The sequence below is a fragment of the Clarias gariepinus genome, chromosome 13, assembly GCF_024256425.1.
Source record: "Clarias gariepinus isolate MV-2021 ecotype Netherlands chromosome 13, CGAR_prim_01v2, whole genome shotgun sequence".
Lineage (NCBI taxonomy): Eukaryota > Metazoa > Chordata > Actinopteri > Siluriformes > Clariidae > Clarias > Clarias gariepinus.
The window spans coordinates 30449247-30476725 of NC_071112.1; the positions used below are offsets into that span (position 1 = coordinate 30449247).

Consider the following 27479-nt stretch of genomic DNA (forward strand, 5'->3'; position numbering starts at 1 on the left):
ACTGTATATACAGTAGCCATTTTGACCTAATATCTATTATTTACAGATATTGTCATTTTTACCATTATTTACGGATATTATTTCATAATTCTTTACTACAGTATTTTAACCGAATACATTATTTCAAGATGTTATTATTTTAATTAAATATGTCCTTTTTAAATAAATGAAATTAATAATTGAAAATAAGATATTAAAGTAAAATACTAATATTTATTATACTATAATATTTATATAATTTTAATGTATATAATAATTACAAAAAAATCTTAGGAAAAAATATTTTAAAAATAATTATTTTACTTTGTTACCATTGGAGAGAAAACTGTGAAGCAGAGTGTTTGTCAGATAGAACCTTTGAACATCTAAAGAAGAAATATGTAAACAAATTTATACTTCATAACATCAGTCACTTGAGAGAGAGAGAATGAATAAGACATGACCAACAGGTGCAATCTTCTGTAATATTCTTTAATATTAGTATAAATAAATAAATATTCAGCAATTTAGCAGCATAATAAACAGTGGGTATAAACAGCGCAAAACTAATTAAACACTTTCAACTTTTTCTGAAATGACCAAAGTTATTGACTACGCAAAGCAAACATTTAAACATTGATTTCATTATGTTATAAAAAAAGTGCACAATTAGCACCTAACTAATCTAACTGTCCTAAATGTGAAAAAGCAAAGAACTAAGCGCTGATCTGATTAATTTTAACTCCTAATAAATGACTTCCCACTGCGTTCTTTCTGTAACAATATTTTATGGCTTTTTATATGCAACAGGTAACATTTTAAAAAGATTTAGTTTTCAGGAAACAGTACGAAATTTCAGTGTACAGGAGTGAATTTTAAAAATTAAATATAGTTTTATATCTGTTTTATAGAAAAATGACACATTTGTGCAAATGGTATGAAAATGTACGCACTTTCTACATTCAATGCTTTTTTTCTTAAAAAAACAAACAAACCAACAACAAAGAATAAACTAAAAAAGGAAACAGGATTTGAATCTTTAAGCCAAAATTCAGTCAGACATTCACCGTTATTTTTTCTTCCGCACAAACGTAGCATAGGATACGTGATTCTTCCGATTTATCTTGTTTAATTTTGTACTGGAGCAAGCACATAGAGTTCCTTTCATAGAGTTCAGTAGGTTAGATATTTCTTAAGTGACTTCTAATTTTGTGTGATGCTTAGGGTTTAATCTCCAACATACAGAATAGGTTAAGGGCTAAAAAAAACCCAAATTGCTTTGGCCATCATGGAGGCTAAGTACTGTACTGCATTCCTCTGGACAGTGTCTGCTATCACTTTGTGCAAAAGACTCAGCGGTTTGTGCTCTAAAAATAACACCATGGGCTACACTCATTAACCAGATCTCATTCGTTTAACCACATGAACTGTTTGTGTGCTCCTGAGAGTTTGAATTAGTTCACAGCATCATTCTTAGCACAATGATGTCAATCCCAAACTCAAGCATGCGAGGAGCCCAGCTAATTAGGACCTAGTTGAGTCATATCAACTAGACTTCTTTCTTGTAAGGTTGAAATGTTTCACTATCCATCCAAGTACCTTCTTCAGTCAACCTCACCTGGACGACTGAGAATCTTCACCAACAACGATAGCTCAGCGAACATTAAAACTTAGGGTCGAGACCTCCGATTGGTGCAGTGGTAAAGTGCTCGCAAGTTTAATTCCCGGGTGATGCTGTAACCTCTCGCAGCTGGAGGTCTAGAGAGACCTGATTGGCCGAGCTCTCTCGGGGGGAGTAATAAGAGGTACTCAGCGCTCCCACATTAAACACGGCTCTACAGCCAATCAGGGGCATCTGTGAGCTCACGCAAGCCGAAGGAGCAGATAGCGCTGTCCCTCGAGTGTGTTACAGTGTGTGAGCGAGCAGTTCGAAAAGATGTGGTCGGCATGGTTTGGAGAAAACACGTGATGGTCTTCAGCCCTCTCGATTGAGTGATGGTAGTAGCCTTGGAAGGAGGTAAAAAGTTACAGGGAGGAATTGGACATGGCTAAATTTGGAAGAAAATCAGGGAGAAACTTCCTAATTTTTTTTTAAATATAATCCTCCAAGTCATACTCAAAAGGAAACCAGATGCATTAGCAATAACAGAGTTAGATGAGACCAGTTTGACTGAGGATCCAATTGTTGCACACAACTTTGACACAAGTTTCACCCCAGATGCCCGTTCTGACACAACACTCCCATTTTATCCAGGCTTGGGACCGCCACTGCATCCAGTTTGGGTATCGGGTGTGAATTGAACCCTTCTACACGGCAGGCAAGAAACCGATCGCTGAGCCACCGATGCCCATCGACTGAGTATCCAATTCATTAAAATATGAATTATTTTTCTTGCTTTGGCGGCCGTAGTAGCAGGAGACGGCCAGGAAGAGATATTCAATTCAGTTTTATTTATATAGCGCTTTTAACAATGGTCCTTGTCTCAAAGCAGCTTCACAAAAATGAAAAGGAAATTTATGGAAGTGTGTATGTGTGAGAAAAATGTGTCTAGATAATAATGAGATTGTCTCTGATGAGCAAGCCATCAAAGGTGAAGGCAAGGAAAAACTTCCTGAGATGGCAAAGGGAAGAAACCTTGAGAGGAACCCACTCAACAGGGAGCTGTAAATAATAAAGAGAGAAAAGTAGGAAAGGAGGAGGAAGAAGAAGACAGCGGCCAACGTCCTGCTGTAGAAGAGACAACTAATTCAGAAGCAACAGGTCAGACGGAGAGCAAACACAGAGAAGCAGGAGCAGCACAGTTCAGAAAAAAAAGCAGAATTTTCAGGAAAACGAGCCTCATTTCTATTCCTCCGTGCTGGGCTGCCTGGTTGAGGATCTCACCATGTCAAATACAACCACAAAACAGGATCTAATTCTGTGAGAGAGCCTGGGTGGCTATAGATTTTAACTAGCTTCAGAACACAAACATGTCTTATTTGATTGACTACACCGAGCGAACCAATAAGAACTTCGCGTACAGTTTCACTGTTTGCAACTCGCGTCACTTCGAGTGTTTCTGTCGATCTCTAAAATAAAATGGCAAATTCTTCCTCTTCCCCCCACATACCGGGGCGTTCACACTGGGTCGGAGAAAAGTCAGCAAAACTAATATCCTACTTCTAACTTCATCTAACTTGCTATGAAATGAACAGAACTACCTTAAATCTCATATTACTATAACAGTATGATTTAAAGAATGGATGCCACACTTCTGATTTTCTATTAAAGTTTAGAAAAAAAAAAGTTGACAATTAAGATAATTGCGTATTTAATCTGTATGAATAATTTGGCTTGGTTTATTCTCTACGGGAAGTCTTTAGTGGTGCGGAGTGTGTGTCCCGTTCGGCACGCTCTGCTTGCTCCACCGTCTCTGGTTGAGAAGTTTACGGTTTCTTTGCACCTTCAGTCTCAGGTCGAACACCTCCTCTATGGCCTTCTTGAAGCAGTGGAAGTTGTAGTCGATGAGTCCTGAGGATGTGAAGAAAGGTTAACTTTACAGTCATGAGAAAATTGTTTTAAATACATTTATATCTAATACAAAAAAACATTATGATTTTACATAATTGGAAACATGTCGCTTGTCCATTTCATGATCGCTGGCTAGGTTTATTTTATTTATGTAGAGAGAAATTTCATCAGACTTTGGAAGCTTTCCTTTTGCTTAACTAAACTCTTTCAAGGCGAGTTGTGAGCTCATTATCTAATGAAACATTTAAGCAATAAAAGGTTGGAGTTGATTACAAGTTTAGTGATACAAGTAAAGAAGGCCATTGTTATGCTGAGAAACAGATCAATCAGACAATTTGCACAAACTTAAGCAAGGGCCAGATCAATAAGTTGGTAAAGTCTTGAAAACAAGGAATTTACTGTTAGGTTCAGCAACAGTAACAATCCTTCTTTCCATGTTCTCCCCATGCTTGGTGAGGTCCTTCTGGGTACTCTGGATTCCTCTCACAGTCCAAAGATATAAAGGTTAGGCTAATTGGCGTTCCCAAATTGCCCGTAGGCTTATTCCGACAACTCATACATTTCAAACTTTAACTGTAAACCATTTCTTCTGATTTGTCCAGCTTAAGGTCCCAGGGAGTGCATCAGGGTTCTCTATTAGGTCCTCTGTGAATGGTATTTACTCACAATTTATTAATCAAATGATTAATAATCAAACGATTACCTTTACACTCAACAACAGAAAGGATTATACTTCGGTTTAGAAAAAAATTAAAAATTAACCTGTGACAAAATTGGAAGAAAAGAGTATGGCAAAAGAAGAGTACTGTATGGAGAAGGAAAGGAAAAGCTCATGATCCTAAAATATTATGTGTAGGACACAGTGGAGACAGCGTTATGGGATGAGAACTAGGTCTCTGGTGGTTTACTGATGATAAAAGTAACAGGATGAATTCTGAAGTGTACTTTCTGCACAAATTAAGTAAAATACTGCAAAGTGATCCAGACTACAGATGGATAATGACTTAAAAGTACCATGAAAGCAACCTGAGGCAAAGAAATTAAATGCCTTAAAAGGCTGAATTAGTCACCTGACTTTAACCTAATTGAGCTACTATTTACTTAGTGAAGACAAAACTGAAAGCAGAAAAACCCACAAACAGTAAGAGTGGAACCGTTCGATGGAACGTATGTATTCCAGAGGGATTTCGAGCCCTGAAGTGCTCAGTACTTTAGCCCTAAGCTGGATTCTTCCTCTCCAACTCAGACCTCACCTTACACACCCAAAAAATCTGCTACATGATTCAATACTAAATAAAATATCATCGATCAGCAAGGGCATACCAAACACTAACACAAAACTTCGCTATTAAATAAAGTAATACAGAAATAGTAAAAGTTTTAGTGATAAATACTCTTACAATAGATCCTGTGCATTAAAAACCTGTTTTGTTTTTAAATTCTTTGAACGAAGGAATCTGAAAAGAATTGAAAGTGTATTTGTACTATGTTATGCTGGTTTGACTGATGCTGCTGATAAATTTACTGTATTTAAAGGTAAAGAAAGAAAATAAAGGCTGCGACAGACTAAAAGACTGAAGCGCTGCCGCATCGCTCTCTGTAGATTCATCCATCCAGGATCCTCTGTAGTCCAACTACGGACGATGAAGGCCAATAATGACATGTATTGTTCATGCATCGTGGCCTTTGGTTAACATTTACACACTACGGGCAATTTGTGAACGCTAATTAGCATAATCTGCATGTCTTTGGAATGAAAAAAAGATCCCTACAACTGGGATAAAGCTGAATTGTAAAGTTCTACCGTACGAGGCAGGGAGTCACGAGTGAAGAAGCTACTATAGGAGCTTTAAGTCAAACGCTTTATCTGCTCAGTTTTGTACACACACTCGTTTCTGCCTGGCCATCTGCCAAAAGAATGAACGCAAATAAAATTTTAACCAGTACATGGACATCAAACGCTAATGCAAAAAAATATACCGTCGTAAAAAGTGCATCATTATAACGCTCTGGAAGAGAAAAGAAGGAAAACATTTAAATCAGTAATCCGAGTACTTTGCGTGTCGCCATAAAAGAGTACGAAAGTCTCGAATAAAGTGTGTTATTGAATAATTTACAAAGCTATTAGCCCCGGACAGTAAACCGATTTAGCGGCGGATATTCTCTAAGGCGATGTGATTACCTCCTTTTTCACAAACAATATATTTTATTACAATACACAGACGCTGATTTAACAACACCGAAACCCCACAGACTTGATGTTAAGGATGTAGATACAGTTAATATCTTAAGGTTTTACAAAATAGTTTGCGTGTTTAAACCGGTTCACATGAGGGGAAAAAGGCTTAGAGGTCTTTAAATCCAATTATCTATTTATCCATCCATTTTCTGTACTGGTTTAGTGGGAGGCCTTGAGCCCATCCCAGGAAATTCGGGGCACAAGTTTGGGATGGTGGGGGGGACCATGGAGTGCAATCCCATTGCACACACACACACACACATACTGTACAATTATACACTACAGGCCATTAGTACATGCTTGCACAGTATTAGAGGAACTCCAATAAGAACACTGGAAAACTGGGAGAACATGTAAACTCCATGCACACAGACCGAAGGCAAGATTCAAGATCCTTAAAACCCGGAGGTACCAGGCGATCGTGATAACCGCACCATAAGCCACCATGTTGCCTCCGTGCTACAAATAATAAAAAATGAAATGAAAATCCCCAGCGATGGTGCTGGAGATTAGAGCCATGGAGATAAAGTTCTTTATAACACGAGGAAGAAATAAATGCAGAAAAAAAACTAATCAAAAAAGGAGAGAGGGATTAAGGTAGTAAGATTGGGTGAAAACGTGTTGTGGTGAGACGCTACAAAGACCGGAGTCTGACATCTTATCAGCAGCGCGGCTATAAATCAGCTAGCAGGGCGAGGCTTCCCCTCTCTTACAAGGTAAAAATAGACATAAAGTATGGTTGGGTTTTGGCATCCACGTCGTCGGAAACTCGTAATAAAATTCCTGGTGAACGAAGGCGTGAAAGCGATTGACATTTACAGGAGACTTGTTCACGACTCCCTGCTGTTATCGGAAATTCCTCGACAGCTCCCGACCAATCCGAATCGGGGGAAAAGGCTGTGGCACAAATCATTATGGATGTTACATTTTATGGACAAGGCTTAGTATTAGGGAATTCATTTGAAAAATATTTTACGTAAAAGCTTGTCAGCTAAAAACAGACAAATCCTTGAAACTCATGTAACATTACATCCTGAAAATATATCTAGCGCTTTATCAGTTTTATGCGTTTGGCGTTAAACGGACAAACTTTGACAACTTTTCTGCAAACTCTGTGAACTTTTAGAGATAACTTACAGAAAGCATCACACATGCACCATGAATGAAATAAATGATTTAGGCTGAACTGGATTTGTGAATGTGATGCAAGCGGAGTTTGAGTCAAACCGGGACTTCTAATGAAATTTCGGGTGAATGAAAGCGCAAAAGCTATTGATATTTACAGAAGACTTCTAGCACAGTATGGTGATGAGACTCTTAGCTGCAGTAAAATATTTAAACGGTGCAAACAGTTTAAAGAAGGCTGTACATCCGTGAATGAGGATCTCGACCGAGGTGGCTCGAGCTCGCTGCAGTCGTTCCGGTGATTAGTCATCAAGTGTATAAGATACCATAAGATGTACCTTTAAAATTTCTATGTTACAGCAGCAAAGAACAACGTGCAACATAAAGGAGTCACAGTGCCATGTATAAAGACAATAAAAAGAAAAAATTTACATTATCAGAAAAAAATAGTTATACACAGTACAGTGTATAAATACAAAAAAAGGGGGAAAACAATCAAATCAAATTGCACTAGGTAATATAATATTGCACAGTTCAAAAAAGATGTTATTGCACAATTACTATTGCACAAAAAATTCTAGATATTGTAACTATATCATGAGATAATGTACTGTACTGTAGCTATATATAGAATATTGTAACTATTGCAACCATTGTAACGCCTGATCCGTGAAAATCGATGTCGACGCATCTCATTTACCACCATTTACACATTACAGGGCCACGCCCCCCCCTACAGTCCTGACCCCGCCCCAAGCCATTTCCACATGTTTGAGAAAAGCTGTTAAAGGAGTTCCTGGGAGGCCAGTGTTTTAAAAAAACTTTCTACCTTGATGGTGTTCAAGCACTAGTGAAACAATGTGCGTTAGTGTAGCAGGGGATTATATAGAGAAATACAGAGAGTTTTTAAATCTTATAACTGTGTTCTGTTATTCTGTACAATCAAAAGTCCCGGTTTGACCTGAACACCAATACACAGTTTTTAGTTTGTGTAACTGAGCACATATGCACTCCAGTGACGAACTAAATCAGGTTGTAAAAAAAAAAGATATAATTTAAAAAGGTAAATGTGAAATCTAATTACAATAAGCACTAATGACATTAGTGCAACGCATAAAATAGAAACACTCCCAGAACAGACTAAGCAAATATTTTCTAATCAAAGTACAATTTCCACCTAGAGACAAACAACATTAACGTTTTGTCTGGACTGAATAAAAGACCTGGCCACTTGCACACACAGCTCGTCTGTTTACCAGCCCTGCTTTCTAGAAGAGACACGGCATAATTACAGAAGAAAAAAAAAAGCAGCTCTTTCAATGAGTTACTGATAGAGAGTAGATTATTTTTAGCCTCCCTATTTAATATAATAACTAGCTGTCGCTGATTATCAGAAAATAACTACTCTATCCTGGTCAGGGGCGTGATGATCTGGAGCCGTTCCCAGAAACGCTGGAGGCAAGAATACACCTCGTAGTGGCCTAACACAATGCCTTTATCTGTATTAGTGTAGTGTTTTATGTATCTGTATCTACATTCAGTATTCAAGTGTGTGTGGCTTAAACCGAAAGTCTCCCACTCCGCCCATATTACTATGCACCAGGAACGGCTGGAAAACACTGGAAAGAGGGCCGAGGGAAAGATGTTCCCAGGGTCCTATGTTCCTTAGTACTTTTTTCGGCTAACAAACATTAACCCTTCTCTGATTGAGACTAAATGTGACCCATTTTGAGAAAAATATTCCCTGAAAATTGTCCAGGTTTATTTTATTGAAACAAGGATTTAAAAAGCAACAATAACTAATGATTATCATTTTATGTGGTTTTGGACGCCTCTAGAAAGAATGATCAGAAATTATGAGTAAAATGTTTAAGACCTGAGGAACATAGGGTTTTGGGAACACAGGAGGCTTTGTCATGCTCCCATTATGCACCATGTAAAAATGGAGAGGTGGCCCGATGGCTTAGAGGTTAGCATCGTTTCCTTGCACCTCCAGATGTTCTGGGTTTGATTCCCCCCCCGGGTCTATGTGCATGTAGGTTTTCTCGGGGTACAGGCAGTCCCCTACTTGCGAACGAGTTCCATTCCAGAAGCATGTTCGTAAGTCAGATTTGTTCTTAAGTCCGACCAAGTGAGTCTTATACACCTTTGACACGAATATAAAATTTAAAGTAAACCAATACACTCGACTAAATCTCTGCCCCCTTTCACCACATGTGAAATTTAACAGTGTTGTCTCTGCACCTTTAACTTGTGAGAGAAATCCCGGAACCCATCTTGTCTTAGAGCTGTTTCTGACTGTATTGGACCGTTGAATCTGTTTTGTTGAGGATTTTATTTTTGAGAACATCAGGACTTTTTGGTTGTTCACATGGGCCTCCATACCGCTTAAAAAGGAGAAAAAAAATCTCCACTTTTATTTCTTAATGTTCCCATTTTGTCATTTCAGGTGGAAAATGGAAAGAAAAAGATGGGTTTGGGGACCCCTCTTCTGGCTGGACTCATGACCATTGCCTAGGAGTTTGCCATTTTCAAGCAAGGCCAGTTTCCTGCATTCTGATTCGCTAGAAAAATGCACGTCATTCAAAGCTACAGAAGCTAAAACAGTGTAATTGGATTAGAAGTGAAAAATAAGTCATTTTGCCTGCGTGGATATATTATGGATATATATTATGGCACCTTTAAACCAGGTGACCGTGACCAGGCACTTACTAAGGATCCGGTTTAAAAAGAAAAAAAGAAAAATCACAGAACATTCGTATTTTAACAAACTTTTACTATTTTGGTCTAACAGGCGTTATGTCTGCATACATTAAACTAAAATCCTTTTCCCCCCGATGCCCACCTCTCGTCTTTTCCAGCTGCTCTGTGAATTCCTGGCAAGATTTTATATATATTTTTTTTAAACCCTAACTGTATCAGGATTAATTTAACCTTCATATACTCATTTTAAAGTAGGGCAATTTAGACTAGCCGATCCTCCTACCTTCAGGATTTGCAAGGTACATTACGTAAAAATCAGAGAAGATGGAGGAAACCGACTGGGAGATCATGCAAAACTTAGAATAAAACTTTCCGGAAATATATTTGCCAAACGGAATTTAGCAAAAATATATACGACCTGCAAAGAATGAATGAAAGTACTGGAAAAAAAAAATCACATGCAGTAATAAACCTCATGCATTAATAGTAAGACAACAGAATGTATTGTTCTAATTATCTGCGCACATTACGAGGAGACGATGGCCATCAATGAGACATTTTATGTCAAAACCTATTAAAAGAATCCGTCCACTTCTTATAAATAATAAACCACTACTTCTGCTGTCAAGAATCTAGTTAGAGTTAGTAGAACTTTCTGAAAGAGCTGCTGCAGCTTAAAGAAAACATTCGTTATCGCATTACTGAAATGGTGTTGATGTAATTTATTTTAATTAAAAAAAAGCGTATAGACCGTACTCTCGGCTCTGAGGGTGCACGCAAGTCTGCGCGGCCCTGAAGCTTCCTTGATTTGTCGTCCCTCCTGCAGCGCCGCTAGATCTTTGCATGAATATTTCAGCATTCATTAACTTCCCAAATCCTTCAGCGTTATAATGCTTTTCTTCTCGAGTCTCGGAGGAGCCACATTATGCTCTTAAGTTTCAGCAGATCTGCCACGTTTGGCCCAAATTCACTTGGGCTGAAAATCAACAAACAGCGCAGAAGAAGTGCCGTCATCACTGGAGCTCTAAATTCAGTCCCAGAGGAGCAACAGTAGAATACTTTCCAAACTATTTCACACAATACACAATATACAATCCCGCCTTACACTCAGGGGTAGTGCATTATTCCTAAGATATGTTGATTAGCCAGAATGCACGATGTGCCAACTGCCCTTATCTACATATACGGCGCATCGCAGAAAATCTGAATATCACGAAAAAAATTTGTTTGCTGCTTACAGCTCATGAAACCCAAAAATACACTAGCTCAAAATATGAAAGTATTTTATTTTGAGATCTGGGAAGACTGCTGACGTGACAGTTGTCCAGAAGCTGATCATCGACACCCTCCACAAGGAGTGTAAGCTACAGACGGTGCTGTATTAAAGCATATTCCTGAAAAGATCCCTGGAAGGGGAAAAAGTGTGGTAGAAAAAGGTGGTAACTGAAGACTTAAGGAGATTGTCAGGACCTTGGAAGCGCTTCACAAGGAGTGGAGTATGAGCCTGGAGTCAGTGAATCAAGAGCCACCAGGGAATGAGCTCAAACTGTTACATCTCTAGTATCGAGCCACTCCTGAACCAGAGACATCATCAGAAGCAGTTTAACTGGAACAAAGGTAAAAAATAACCAGATCGTTGCTCAGTGGTCCAAAGTCCTCCTTTGAGATGATGGTAAATTTTGCATTTCATTTGGTAATCAAGCTTCCAAAGTCTGGAGGAGAGGAAGTGTGGAGAGGCACAGAATACAAGCTGCTTGAAGTCCAGTGTGAAGTTTCTACAGTCGGTGATGATATGCAGTGCCAAGGTTGTCTGCTGGTGTTGGTCTACTGTTTTACTGTTGTCCAAAGTCAACACAGCTGTCTGTCAGGAGATTTTAGAGCACGTTATGCTTTTCCCTGCTGACAAACCTTATAGAGATGCTGATTTCCTCTTCCAGCAGGACTCCTTTTTTTACCTGCGCTAAAACTACCACTGACTGCTTTGCTGCCAGCCAACTCGTCTGACCCGAACGCCATGGAGGAGCGTTAATTCATTCAGTGCTTCTGTTGCAAAAAAGACGACGCTATAGAACATGCTGTGTTTTTAAGCTTTATAAAATGATGTGCAGGTTAGAAATGTTAACGAATACTGACATTTCATGCTTTCTACTCACCCACCCACTCATCATTTATACAGCTTAATCCTGTACCCTGGACAGGGTGTCATTCCATGACAGGGCACACACTCATTTACACACTACAGTCTATTTGGGAACGCCAATTAGCCTAATCTGCATATCTTTGGAATGTGGGAGGAAACCGGAGTACCCAGAGGAAACCAACTAAACACAGGCAGAACATGCAAACTCCATGCAAACAAAGGCGAGAATCAAACCTGGCCGGGAATCGAACCCGGACCCTGGAGGTGCAAGGCGACATTCATGCATTTGATTTAATAGCTAACTAACTGTTCTTACAAATAGTAACTCGTGCGCTATGTAGGGTGTACAAGCCCTAAGTAAATACTGTATGTTACTGATAATAATGAAAAACATAAAAGGTGTCAGCCTGAATCAAAAGTTTACCTTTTCTTTCAAAACTCTCTTCCCGGAGGAAGCAGACGAGCGCCAGGAATTTGGTGACCTCCTTCAGGTACATGACGGTGGTGTTGTTGAGGTGGATGATGGCCATTGATTCTTTATCGTACGGTGACCCTGCTACATCCTCGCTCAATCTGGCATAAAAACAAAACAAAAACAATGACAAATAAAGAAAAGAAAATTCAAAAGTTTGTTATTAGTAGTATTATTATTATTTTTAGAAATCAATAATAAATTATGTTTACATTTAGGCATTTGGTAGACGCTCTCATCCAGAGAGACTTACAAAAGTGTTTTGAAGTTTCCTTCATTGGACAGATCCTTACACTGGGTAACTACTAGGTTACTCACTATTAGTACTATCACTTTTGGGAAGGTTTTATAAATTGAAGAAACAGATGGGTCTTTAGTCGCTGTTTAAAGATTGCTAGACACTCAGCTGTACGGACATCTAGAGAAAGGTTCATTCCACCAAAATATATACGATACTTATCATTTAACCTCACAGGAAGCACACTGTACAACAAACAATGTCTCTTAGCAATGTTTTAGCACCTTTTCTTCTAGGCATAACAAGCACAATCTGCCTGATCCTGACATCTCCACAACCTAGAGACCTTTTAGAGACATCTTCAGGACCCATTAAAGCCCTGAGAACCGTAACACCCCAGACATCCCAATTGACTAATATCACGCCTCCTCATACTAAAGTAATCTTTAGGGCATCTTCACGAAGTAATTAGCAGACCTTGGACTCATCAGGCACTAGCTGATGCGATATTCGATCACAATTTAGGCCCCCCCACATTAGTCGTATCCAATTCCCAAGAGTCATTAGGGCACTCCCATCTCAAGGCTACTACCATCCAGTCAGACAGGGAGGGCCGAAGACTATCACGTTTCCTCTGAGCCACATGACGCCGGAGGATGGCGCTATCCGCTCCTTTGTAAGTTTACAGACGTCCCTGATTGGACTTAGAGCCGTGACGGGATGTGAAAGTGCAGCGTGTCTTTAAAAAAAAAAAAGAGCTTGGTTAATCAGCTCTCTCCAGACCCCCGGCTGTGACAGGCTACAGCAGCATCCGAATATCGAACTCACAGACTCCAGATAATGGGGGAGCATTTTACCACTGCACCACTCGGGGGCACCTAGTCGCTGATATTATAAACACTTTACGTTTTAAACAAGCAAAAAAAATGTTGCTCCTGACGCATAGGAGGTTGTATTTATTGCTTGCCAACGTGTAAATACAGTGGTACCTGAATGCCCCGTCTCATGGATTTTCACCTTAATACCTGAGATTTTGCAAAAAATATGGCTTACAGTAGCATAAGAAGCATTTTTGACATATTAGCAAATAAACCGAATGTCAGCAAAGTTGCACGTGCATCCAGAAGCCGTTCAAAATTTGCTCGCGTCAGTGTAAAGCCAAGCAAAGCAGGTTTCCATATATACTTTTTTTTGCCATTTTGTGCAAGATTTAGTAAAGACATACAGTAGCACCACGGGTCCCAAGAACGTTAGCAAAAAGAAAAGGGAGCCACTTTCAGTTCAGTTTTTAAATCAGCCGGTGCCAAGAGGAATCATAAATTAAGGTACCCATCCATTCATCTAGGAACCTCTGTAATTTAACTAGGGGCCGTGGAGGCCAATGGTAACCATTGTATTCACAAACATAATTCATTCCGGAAGCGTATTTTAAAACACTCGTAAATCAAAGCGAATTTTCCTATAAGAAATAATAAAAACTCAGATAATGCGTTCCGCATAAACCAAAAAATAAATATATAAAAAAAATTATACAAAATATAAAGTAAAAATAAAACAAACTAACCTGCACTTTACCTTTAAATAAAGTAAAAAAAAAATTCCGACAGATAAGTGTTTTCACTGTGTATGTGTGTGTGTATGTGTGTGTGTATGTGAAGTAAAGACACCCTCTCCCTCCTCTCGTCTTACACAGTAACCCTTCCTACTCTCTTATTTAAGAGGGAGGAGGACTATTGTGCTGGACGAATTCCACACACACACAAGCACGCACACACACACATACACTCACTAACGGAAACACTGCCTCAACAGGAAAAATTAACAAGATACATCTCTGAGACCCGATCTTAAACCTCTCTAATGAGACAATTACCCACAATTCCGCAGCGTAAGAGAAAGAAAAACCGTTGGCTTACTTGTGATCATGTGACGCTCGGCGTCAAAACAAGAATCGCATGCGTGTTACATGATACTTAGTATGTGTAAATTTTTCAAGTCAAATTTTATAAAAAAATTTTTTGCTCGTCTTGCGGAACACACGCAAACCGTGTAACTCGCAATCCGAGGTTCCACTGCATGACTATAGTGTTGGAATATGTAATGTTCGTTATATTTTTGGGTGGCTGGAACGGATTATCTGCATTTGTATTATTCCCTATTCATATGTGGAGGTACCGCTGTAGTTTAGGGCACAAAATGTAGGATTACGCAGAACCAGCTACATTTTACCCCCTCTAGTTCAAGCATGTATTTCACAAATCAAGAGAATTTTTTTATTTTTTATAAATTAAACATTTGGAGTCAGTATGCCGAGATCACAATATGGTTTTCCACGCCATCCCTAGTTATTAGTAATATTTTATTTTTGTGAAGACCACCTAAAGACCTCTTAAGGATTCATGAACTTTAAAGATCTTTCACAGATGACCTGAGGGCTACTCTGCGTGCTCACTGGGAAGAAAAAATCCTTCTCAGTAAGAAAAAAGCGAAGCGCTCAAAATTTATGTTGAAGCACTTCAAGCATCTTCCAGCGTTTGTGAACACCTCTGTGCTGGGATTCAGTTTAAGGTTAATGCTGCTATATTCTTGTCATAAAATATAGAAGATAATCTGTTAAAACCAATTCTTTTTTTTCAATCTGCATGTGGAAATCGCTCAAAGACATGTAAACTAGGGTTTTATATAAAGTGTGCATACTTCAGGATGACAAAAAAAAAAGAGAGAGAAATACTTAAGACACCCACACTACACTGAGGGAAATAAAAAAATTAATAATTCAAATATATGAATATGTTCAGACAAATATACCTAGAATCCAAGCTTCATAGAATTAAAAAAGTTAATAAGTGAAAAATAAATATATGCCGAAATTAATCACTACAGCTGCTTAATAATAAGACAACCATCTTGGGGGGCGGGGGTTATTATAGTAATAATGATGATGTCTTTCAATGTATTAGCCGTGCTTGTCAGGGTCTAATGGTGGAGGCTCAAGTGAACAAATCGATCTTTCATCTTTTTAAAATCCACCTCCACATTTTTGGAATATTAAAGTCCTAAATGCTTTTGCAACAAAAAAAAAAGAAACAAGACAATGCCATGGCTAGAAGCATTTATTTAGCTTTTTGTGAAATTTTATTTACTAAAACCCCCATTAAATTCCAATTCCTGACAACTTCCTTCTAAGAAACTTGAGATGTGGGTGTCATGTCACCCAGCGTCACACTGAAAGTGCCGCTACAAAAAATTGGGTGAATACAGTTAGAACTTGTACAACTTGGCAGAAATGCGGTAGCAAAGACGTAGTATTTATTTTCTCCCTCGATGTTGAGCAGTCATGCTTTTTTGGACATGTAAAAAAACAAAAAAAAAACCCTGATAAAGACGTGGCCGAAGCACCAAGCAAGAAAAACTTAAGGACGGCACTGATTGGTTTCTACAGGACTGAGAATGGAGTTCTTACAGCGCCCTCTTCAGGTGCTACAACCATGGCAGGTCCAGAAGTTTAGAACGTGAAGTTCATCTTATGTTCTTTTGGTGCTTACCGCGTTTGCAGCACATAATCAGGACGTCTATGTCACGTTCAGAGAAATGTGACATTTAGTATAAATACTGAATTCGATTTCTTACACGAACCGCCGGAGGCAACGACAAAGTAGTAAAGGCGTGGCCATCTGATCGGACATAGTAAAAAACTCGGTTCGGTTTAATCGGACATGGCGAGCACCTGATTGGAAATTTGGGACGACGAGACAGCTGCATTGAGTCGAGGCTAGGAAACAACTTTTACATTTTAACCACGCTGATCGAAAGGTCCCAGGTTCAAATCCCACCAGTGGATAAGGGCATCGGCCAAATGCTGTAAATGTAAATATTTTGTACTCCTTGACCTTTTCTGTGGATATTTAACCTGTTTTTCCCCTCAAAATGTGTAATTTCCCAACGTTTCTGGTTTTAGAAATGGAAATTAAGCTAGCACCAGTGTCCTAATGTTTAGCAATACAGTGACAGAACGAAAGTGACCTAATGCAGATCAAGCTGGCTCCAGACGCTACTAAAGTATTATTAAAAACCTGCTATTAAAAATTTATATATCTGGAAGTAAGATACTTTCACCTAAAGCCAAAAGTTTGGGGAATATACAGTATACAAAGTATATATATATATATATATATACACACACACACACACTTTGTGTAGTGATGGTACTTTATGTGCCCTTGATGGAAACTTCGCCATAGTTGCTTTTTCCTAGGCTCCGTGTTTACACCCAAGCATTTCCCCAGCATTGCTGTATTATGTACTTTAACATGGCAGGGACTGTCTCGCTTGTAGAGTGCTGAGCAAAATCAGAGGACTAAGACCTATGCGGTCTCTTATTCATTTGCTGAGACTCATCTGTTCTGCAGGCCAGCGTGGGCAGACAGCTGGCATGGCCCCGTGCTGCACCTGAATGCCCGCACCTTCCTGCGCGTCAGCGTCCAGATAGCACAGGGTCAGCGGTGCCTGCGGTGCCTGAATTCGCCCTTCTGTTTACAGATACTCTTCAAACACACTGCCGGTGGTGCTTAAATTGAAATGAGGCCAGACAAGAGAAATGGTCGCTGCATACCAAATACTCCATTCACATCTACTTCCACATTCATTATTCCCCAAAGGCGAAGGAGATTAGCCTGATGTTTCATCACTTTTTTTTGAGAAATAAAGTATAGGAAATGCTGTATTTTGGTGGGGAAAAGTGCCTTTTTGCGTAGGCGGATAAACTAGAGGTTTATCCCGGACTGGGGCCTTGAGAGGACGAGGTTCAACTTCACTCGAATTTATCCATTCAACATTCGAATTTGAATATGAAGAGTGTTCAAGTCAAACCGGGACTGTTGAGCAGAATAACAGAATACAGTCAAGGTGAAAACTCCATTTATTTCTCTATATAATCCCATGCTTCACTAATGCTCCTATCCCAGCGTTTCACTAGTGCTTGAATGCCATGAAGGAGCCATGATCAGACTGACTGCCTCATGTCTGAATTCTTCTTCGGTTAAGAAATATGTGTGAAATTTTCAGCAGGATCTTTTTTAACAGCTCGGGTCAGTCTCGGAGCGAGGTCTGGACTGCACGGGGGATGTGGCGATAACTCCCAGACGACTTTCTGTAACGTGCAAGTGGTGTTGGCGAATGATTGTGCGTACAGTTCCCACAGACACATGCGTCTCTCCCGCAAGTTGGAAACAATTTACTCATCAATTTTCAAGAATCAGGCGTTTCACTCACTAAATGTTCACGGGAACGGCTGGGAACTGACTGATCGTCATTCACAGACGTACAGCCTTCTTTAAAAAGAGTTTCATCACCGTACTGCGCTTAAAGTCTTCTGTACATGTTAATTGCTTTTACACCTTTAATCACAGTCCCGGTTTGACTTGAACACCCTCCGTCGTCACTTTTCCTATGCGCATTCGTAAAATGTTGCCCCAAGAGTAGCCATATTCGGCTTATTATACTAAAATAATCATTTCTAATCCAAGTAAAAGACGTGCAAGGAAAAAACGTCCAATAACAGCAGTGTTTGAATCTCGGTGTATCACAACAACATGGCACCAATTCCAATTTTTTAATTTATGATTTATAAGAGAAGTCAGTTCCTATTATTACGTATGTTGGAACAACTAAACAAAGTTGATAAATAAGTAAATAAATAAATAGGGCTGTAAATTTCACACATTTTTCTTTTTCCGATAGGGAATAATCAATGGTTTACGTAAATTGTTAATAATTACTGATAACAAGATGCAAATTTTTAAATCAATAGAACAAAAAAAGAAAAAAGGCGGTAATACTGCTTTTGTCACTCACTCCTCTCTTAAAAAAAAGCTAGAAATAAAAGTACAATGTGCAGTATTGAGTAACTTGTGACGTACAAATTAATATACAGGTAGTCTCCGACTTATGAACATTCGAGGTTACGAATTTTCTGAATTTTTACGAAAATGTCTGTCCTGTAAAGCTGCCCTGATGGTGAATAATCCTAATTTCAGAAAATCCTTAACAAAACAGAGTTGACAGTCCAATACAGTGGAAAACAGCTCTGAGACAAAATGGCGTCTGGGATTCCGCTCGTGATTTAAAGGTGCATTTGACATGTGGGATTCATTTCCTTAGGTGCACTTAAGGTTTTTGGCCACATGAAGACAGTGTATATCCGTTTGTATATTTGTGTCAAAGCCGTATGAGACATGCTTTGTTGTACTTAAAAACAAATCAGACTTACAAACATGGTCCCGGAACGTCTACCTGTTTACATGAGCTACAGAGAAACATTCTGCAAAACATTGTCGTTTTTCAGAGATTTTTAATCAGTTAAATAAACTTGATGCCAATTGATCGATTAAAGATTAATAATTAACATCCAAGCTGGAGATGATGCATGCAGCTATTTTTCAGATAGCCCTCCCTGTGAGTAACGGGTCAGTTTTTAGTTTGACTGAAGAGTTGCTCTGAGAGTAAAAAACCTTTTAGTGATTCACTGTTTTACAGATAACACTCGAGCGTGTTGACGCAGTAACCCCGCTCACCCGTAGATGCAGGAAATATCGATGACGACGTCGATCATGTCGCAGCACAGCTCGTACGTCTGCATGTCGACTGGACTGCTGTCTGTGGCGATGTAGATCTTACTGACCACGTCAAACAGAAACGCCTTTTCGATTCCTGAATTCTGCAACGAGAGCCAACACGAGTTCCACTGCTGCCGTGACAGGTTTTCTGTATAGAATGAAATACATTTTAAGATTGCTTTGAACAGGGATACTCTTAGGAGACGCAGTCCTTTTGCTTATCTGGTGGGTTCCCCGTTCCCAGGTTGGCTTTGCTTTCTGGGCCGACTGGTGCCCGACTAGACCGTGCCATTAAGTGTGAGCCAACCATATGAGCCCAATCTGTGCACAAGACTAGTGTTTACCTCAAACATCACCATCTGTCATCTGTAAATCTCAGGAAGTGTGAATAATAATGGATTTTAAAAAAATACATTTATGCATGCTGAATTTTTCTTTGTCAAAAGTTTTTTCAGAAGTGTAAACAAGACAGAGTTTTCAATAGGACTCGACTAGCTCTGCTTTGTTTCCCTTGCTTTCATAATGTTTCCCCGGACCGGGTTGAACTCGAGCCCTTCCATCATTCCAGCAACATCCCATCTGTAGGAGAGCAGTGTGTCTTGGGTTACATTTGTGAACCTGCGCTGAAAGGAAAGGTTGTGCGAAGAAAAAAAACCTCACATAAGATGAATCATCAGTTTCATTCATAATGAAACACGCGCGGCTCTACGGAGTTCCATAAAGAGAGGTGGAACAGAGTTTACTACGGGAACACTTTGCAAAGTTTCTGGATATTAATAAATTATAAATTCGAATGTTGAGGGTTCTCAAAGCCGATTTCAACGCGTCCTGGTACTTAAGTGTAATACTTTATTGTTCACAGCTTTTTTTTATAGTTGATGTAAGTTTGTATTTAGAAAAACTATAAAAAAAATACAAATATCTAACATTAAAAAGTCAGAATTTTCACATTTCACCACTTAAAATGCCAAATTTTAGGACTGAAATAACCTCGAAATTATTTTAAAAAGCATTTTATATATATATATATATATATATATATATATATATATATATATATATATATATATATATATATATGTATATAGTGGCAATATATATATATATATATATATATATATATTTTATATATATTTTATTTATAGTCGGTTAAGGCTGTGGGTTACTGATCGAAAAGTCGGGGGTTCGATCCCCATCTCCACCAGGTTGCCACTGTTGGGCCCTTGAGCAAGGCCCTTAATCCTAACTGCTCCAGGGGCGCTGTACCATGGCTGACCCTGCGCTCTGACCCCAGTTACGCTGGGATATGCGAAGAAGGAATTTCACTGTGCTGTAATCTACAGTATATGTGACAAATAAAGGCTTAACAACTTAGTATTATATAAACCACAAAGGAAATTATTACTACAACTACTATTATTGGGCCCAAGCACTATGACATCAGCTCTAGACATAAAATCCCCCCCTTTTCTAAAATTACATCATAATGGTATTGACATGTCCCCTTTAAATGCATGTGCCCACTGCCCATTGTCTTTCTCTTTAGCCTGAGTGGCAGCGGCGTAATGTGCTTGGGCCCGCTTGTTGTTGCTTGCAACTATAATAATAATAATAATAATGTTAATAATAATTATAATGATAATAATTTTATTAATTAATGTTTTATCTATTTTATTATTTTTATAATTACCAGATATGTAAATCACTGACAAATATTTTACTTCTACAAAGTATTACATAAACAACTAAAGGCATTATGACCGTTATTATTATTTAAATTTTTTGTTGTATTTTTCTTTTTTTTTTATTACAGACAAATAAATCACTGGAAAAAATTTTACTTATGTAATGTATTATATAACAACAAAAGATATTTATTTATCTATTTTGTTATATTTAATTTATTGCCTTAACAGGTTATTCCTGACTCTCTGCTGCCCTCACCTGGCTGGTTTAAAACATTTGATTTACAGCCTTTTGCCAAACACGTACTCTACAGTCTATTGTGCACAAGTTCATCCCTAAAACAAAACTCAAAGTACAAAACTTTTATATATATATATATATGTGTGTGTGTGTGTGTGTGTGTTTGAGTACTCACAGATATAAAAATGTTGAGCAGATTCTCCAGAGTGGGGAGCTGTGGGATGAGCTTCTGCACCACTTTACTGAACGCCTCGAAGATGGAGTGATCATAGATGCTCGTCAGGTAGAAGCTGAAACCAGAGAAAGCAGCAAGGTTTTCCTTTAAACCTCCAGACAAACTTTCTTTTAAACAAACAAACAAACAAAAACAGAAATAAATGCATAAATCACATGACGTTCATAAAAGAATTGAAAAAGAATTAAAAGAAATATTGGCCTCTGGATTCTGGTACTAAGTTAGATCAGATTTTTCCAAAGTGTATTTTGGGACAAACACACACAAACATTATTATAGCGTCTTGGTTTGAAAGGAATTTGACCATGTAGACTAATATTTTCTCACAACAGTGGTGTTTATCCTCGACTCACAAACCCTATTTACATTAAATAAAGGGACCCATTCTGCAAAACCCTGGGACTTACCTTCCCTTAATCTCCATCTGTTACCCGTGATGAGATGAAACTCTACGTGTGGGGAATATTTCACCAAAATATATCGCTCACACCACAGCAATTCGCAACAGGATTAAAAAAAAAAAAAAAAAAAAAATCAAGGAATATATCAAGGAATGGATTTTCCCGCCTTTATTATACAACGAGCCACTTCATTATGATGGCTGTAGATTAGCTAGAGAGACTTGTTTACGTGCTGTGATTGAAAATTCCTCAACAGCTCCTGACCAATCAGAATCGAGACAAGGCTGTGGTACGAATCATTACGGATCTGACATTTGGTGTGACAAAAGATCCTCAGAGCATGGACAAGCATAGCATAAATTTTAACGAAGCTCATCAGCTAAAAACAAACCAAAAACATCCTGGAAATATCCAGCGTTTTGTCAGCGTTACGCGCGTGGCGCCAAACGGAGAAACTTTTTCAAATTTTAAAGACGACTGCAAAAAGCATTACAGGTTGACATGCACCATGAATGGTATAAATGATTTAGGATGTGAGGAGTGTTTGGACTTGGGACTTGACGTTGACAGAAAACTTTATGTACAGTACAGTGATGAGACTCTTAGCCGCGGTAAAACATTTGAATGGTGCGAACGATTTATAGCAGGCTTGATGTCCATAAATAACGATTTTGGCTAAATCTGTTAAAGGAGTTCCTTGAAGGCCGGTGTTTTAGAGGTAAAGCAGGGAGTCCAAAGGGTCTGGCAGAATAAGAAAGTTGTCTACCTTGATGATGTCCAAGTACAAGTGAAACACTGGGATAAGTGCGTTAGTGTAACAGGGGATTATATAGAGAAATAAAGGGAGTTTATAGTTTGTCATAACTGTGTTCTGCAAAATTCTGCACAGTTTGACTTGGACGTTTTTAAGTCTTTTTATTCTCTAGTCCTTTTGTAGTTTTTATCATTTTGTGCTTTCTGACACTCAGCACTTGGACCCCCTAAGCTCGGAGACAAAATGGTGTCCAGAATTCCCCTCAAGATTTAGGGAGACACTGTTACATAGGCGCGGTTATGTATTTTGGCCACATTGTGGCAGTTTGGGGAAAGGCGACAGATTTAGTCAAATGGATTGGTGTGTGGAAAGGCGTATAAGACTCGCTTTCTCGGACTTAAGAACAATTCCGACTTACAAACATGCTCTCTAAACGGATTTAGTTCTTAAGTTGAGGGCTGCTTGTATATGGTTTTTCCGACACCAACCTTAAATGGATCCTTTCTAAGCTGGCGTCTGCCAGGTCGTCGTTGGCGCGTTTGTGTATGTCTCTCTGTTTCTCGATCTTGTGATCGTCGGAAAGGCCGTCCACTTTATGGATGAACACCTCAAAGTTGATGTCCGGGTTGACCTTGTAGGCTCGAGTCACAGTCAGGTGGAGTCTGCTCAACGCTTCCACATAGTCGTCCTACAAGGGAGGGAGAACAAAAATGACTCTACAGCTTAAATGAATGTATGGAGATTTTTATGAGGAGATGTTTATGTAACATTTATAGAAGAAGTCTCCAGTAACAGTCAGAGGTAAAGGGGTAACTTCTGGAATGAGGATTTTCCAGTTTCTTACTAACATGACAAAGTAAATATATAAATGAAAGGAAAAATGAGTAAGATGACAGAGAAAAAAGATGCATGTTGTGGTATAAGTAAAATGAAGTACTTCAGGACATGCAGCGTGAAGAAAATAATTAACTGCAGGTTTGTAGTCATAACTCGGCTCCTTTTTAAACTCTACTAATGATCAGTTTTCCAGAACCTATTACAGTTCTCTAGAACGTTTCCACCGATCAAATGAAAAACGTTCAGGACTGAAAAAAAAAACAAAAAAAAAAACACCCACCTGTGAGTCGATAACAAAAATGAGCGCCCCCGTGCCCCGGAATATCATCTCGTAATCGAACGTAGGGTCGAAGAAATCGATCTGTCCAGGAAAGTCCCAGATCTGAAAGCTGACGAACGAGCTGTTGGACACGTCCTCTCTGCAGATCTTATTCGTGCTCTCCAGGAACAGGGTCTCGTTAGGGGACATCTTGTGGAAGACCACTTTCTGGATGGAAGACTTGCCACTGCGCCGCAAACCCATCAGCAGGATACGCGGCTTCACCTCGCTGCAGAAGGCGTCCGGGAAGCCCAACACTGCACGAAAAAACACACGGACCGGGAAAAGTGCTTAGTCCAGAGTGTAAGAGCAGCGGAGATCGTTTAAACAAGAGACGTAACTTACAAATAAATATAAGTGTCTTCAGGAATGGAATAAAACACTTTAGGGTGCGCTGATACAGGGAAGTAATCAACGACAGGGCAGGAGCAGGGGTCATAACTTATCTATCGGAGGACACACACACACACACACACACACACACACACACTCATTCACACACAATGGGCACTCCAATTAGCCTATCTGCATGTCTTTGGACTGTGGGAGGAAACCGGAGTACCCTGAGAAAACTCAGAACCTGAAGGTACAAGGAGACAGTGCTAACCATTACACCACCATGCCGCCTAAATTGAAAAAACAATGAAAAAAATATATTTTTTAACGATTTTAGAGGCGATATGGTGGTTTAAATAATGTGGCCTAGAGAGTCAGGAGTTCAATTCCGACTTGTGTGCGTGGAGTTTGCTGGGTTTCCTCTGGTTTCCAGATCGCAAATTTTCTATATTGTGTAAAAAAATAAAAATAAAATAAAAATGTTAGAAGAAAAAAAATGTTGTCCTTTTTTTTTTTAAATGCAACGTATAAATGCATTCAACAGCCAGCACTAACACTCCCTCCTGATCACATGCCTGTTCGAGCTCTAGGACTTCGACAGCTCTCGACTGAGGAATGCACAGGGCCTTCACAGGCACTTCCAAGCCCCAAAATACTGAGCTTGCAATTCATGGCATGTTTCTGAGTGGAACACTTCTAGGAAAAGAAGTAAACACGCGCGGACAACGACAAGCCGCTCCGTCCAGAAAAGCATTACAGCGCGTTAAGTGTGCATTAAGTATCCTGTTACACAAATACACGACGACTGAATTAATTTTAGTCTTGTTTTAGTAAAAATATCAGTGTAAGGATGGTTTAGTTTTTCATTGCCCTGATGTCACAGAACACTTCGAGTCGTATATGGCGCTGCCTACAGCAGACTCGATACAGCTCGAGCAACTCGACCGTGCAGACCGATCGCTGATACCGTCGTCGTTTGTCACGCCACTCTTCATTCTTAGGTAGATTCATCTTCAGCCAATAAAAACATAACCCATAGCTAGTTATTCCATCTATGACCAAATATGACTAAAGGCCAAACCGTCATTTCATTTTGTTCACATTATTGAAAAAAACTAAAACAAAAACAAAACAGGATGGTCAACATCTGTCTCTCAGCAATGCAAAGAACCCCAGATAGAGAAAATCCAGGTGTTTATACAGGCATCATGAATTGCAAAAAAAAAGGGGGTTCAGATCTCGTAAAAGTCCTCAATTTTCCATAAAAAAAAAAAAGTTATTCTTCTCAAAGCCAGGTTACAAGACATTTCCCATGTTGTTACAACAAACAGAAATGATTGAGCATTTTCTTCTTTCCATTTACCAAAGTATACGCAGGATACACAATGTGGTAAGCTGGAAGTTGTGCAAAATTTTCACAGTTTATAACAAGATTTGAAATCCACTGTAATTTTTATTACAATCAATAGGAAAGAATGAAATATAGAATGGGATACAGAAAAGTTTATGTTTACGCCTTGTTTACACCAAGTTGTACTTTTTTCATGGTCAGACAAATACACTCCCTGTTCGGTAATCGGAAAGTAACTCACAGATGAGAAATGGGAAAAGATGTTTAAGATGCATATAAAGTTTTGTCTTTAAACGACTCAAGTGCGTTAAAATTCACTTATACCACTTATATCTATTCAGTTTATCTTTTCTAATTAATATCTATTGGTGCAGGTGTTTGTTTACATCGACCAAGTAGCGCATTAGTAGATTATTTTAAAGTAGATTAATAAATCCAACACCTAACATTTTTAATTTCACTGAGGTTAAACTTCAGGCAGATACTGTATCAAAGTACTGCAAAAGTTTTATTAAATTCTGTCCAGACAGTTTTGTGTGATGCTGCGACAAAATCTGCCTGGACAGACTTACAGACTGAAACTTTTCTGAGACTGGTTTCGGGTCCTTCAATGTATGAACCATAAAGATAAGATCGAAAGAGTGAGTTCTGACCAACGTACAGACAAAACCTTTCCTTTATTTATATAAGTTATGTCAGATTGTAACAACCTTAAATCTAGTGCAGATATGAAAGGGTTTTTTTTTTTTCTTAGAACCTGTAAGTGATACAGTACATTGTATCAATGAATAGTTTAAAATCTATTCTACATGTCTGTTGGAATGTTTTCATCTTTATCTAACCATGTTATGATTAGGCACCTAATTAAAACTATGCAAATTAATCAACGTTGTCATCAGAAGTCACCTAGCAACGTGTTTGTTGATCGTGTTTAATCGTTGCCCTGCCTCGCCCTGCAGCGCGGCTTAGGGTCGATCCTGACGCCCAGTTGAGAGACTGGTTTTCTTTACCTAATAATTAATAAGAAGCCAAATCTTGACATCTTAACACAAGTCTTAATTAAAAAATTTAAGACAAATCCTAAACACAGTCAGGTCACCTCTCTGACTAATGCATGCATGTGTTAAAGTGGGTGAAGTAAAAGCAAAGTGGCATAAAGTGCATGCATTCAAGTGAAACACTTTGGAGGTCTCAAAGGCGCGTGTAGAAACCCACGCACCAAGGTTATTTCAGTGTCCTTGAGTTTAATAAAGTGACCCTGCAAACCCTTAGATCATGCAGTGTAAAGGCAGGGCTGACCTCCTTCATCACAGCCACACACTGCATCCTCTGCAAACGCGTCCAGATCATCTTCATCATCATCTTCATCATCATCATCATAATAACAGAACAGCGCTTCCTGCTCGTCTCCTGCAGCGCGCGCTCTGCCGTCGGTCCGCTCCGTCATTCTGTCGTCTGTTGTTCCGAACTTTAGTTCAGTGGAATCCCGCGTTACAGCTCCGGACTCCGCCACACTAACTGTCACCTGATCAGCGCGAGCCATTCTGACCTTTTACCCCCCGCCCCTCTTCTTTCATAGAGGATCCATTTTACACAACAAGCCGCTAAAATACATCCCCATGCCCCGCCGCGAAATCACTCCCACCACACACACACACACACACCCACCACACACACAGATACAGTATACCAAACCACCAGCGCTGAAACCAGTCCGAAAATGGAGCGCGTGCGCTGAGAATCATGGGAAATGTAGTTGTTTAGCTCAGCTGCTCGCGCTCGCGCGCGCGCGCCTGGCTCAGGATAAACCCAGGATTAAATAAATAAATAAATAATAAACCTGGTTGAAACGTGCATAAAGTAGCTGTAAAAAAACCCACAACAACAACAAAACAAACAAACAAACAACAACAAAAAAACAACAACAACGTGCTGTATATACACCCCTAAAATAAACTTTTGTATTTGACCATTTAAAAAATACTGTGTGTATTGTGTGTGTATATAGAGTATATACACTACCGTTCAAAAGTTTGGGGTCACTTGCAAATTTCTTTGTTTTTATAAAATAACACATCTGGAATTAGGTAATTACGTAACAGTTAGTTGTTATTTTAAGACACAGAGGTCAGCCTTTCTGTAATAGTTGCAAGAACAGTATTGTCAAGTGCATTTGCAAAATCAGTCAAGCATCATAATGGAACTGACTCTCATGAAGGCCGTCCCAGGAGGGCGAGACCAAAACCTACCTCTGCCGCAGACGAGAAGTTCATTTAGAGTCATCAGCCTGAAAAATGAC

General features: G+C 39.1%; 1 protein-coding gene across 1 annotated transcript; it reads right to left on the reverse strand.

Moving 5' to 3' along the window:
* Positions 1-501: 501 nt before the first annotated feature.
* rragd (ras-related GTP binding D) lies at positions 502-26782 on the reverse strand. The gene is made up of 7 exons (XM_053510591.1): positions 26480-26782; positions 23455-23750; positions 22826-23025; positions 21123-21237; positions 18980-19122; positions 12122-12270; positions 502-3490 (listed from the first exon to the last, which is right to left on the reverse strand). Exons 1-7 carry the CDS (start codon positions 26721-26723, stop codon positions 3339-3341), a joined length of 1299 nt encoding a protein of 432 aa, XP_053366566.1. The 5' UTR covers positions 26724-26782; the 3' UTR covers positions 502-3338.
* Between the last annotated feature and the right edge of the window lie 697 nt (positions 26783-27479).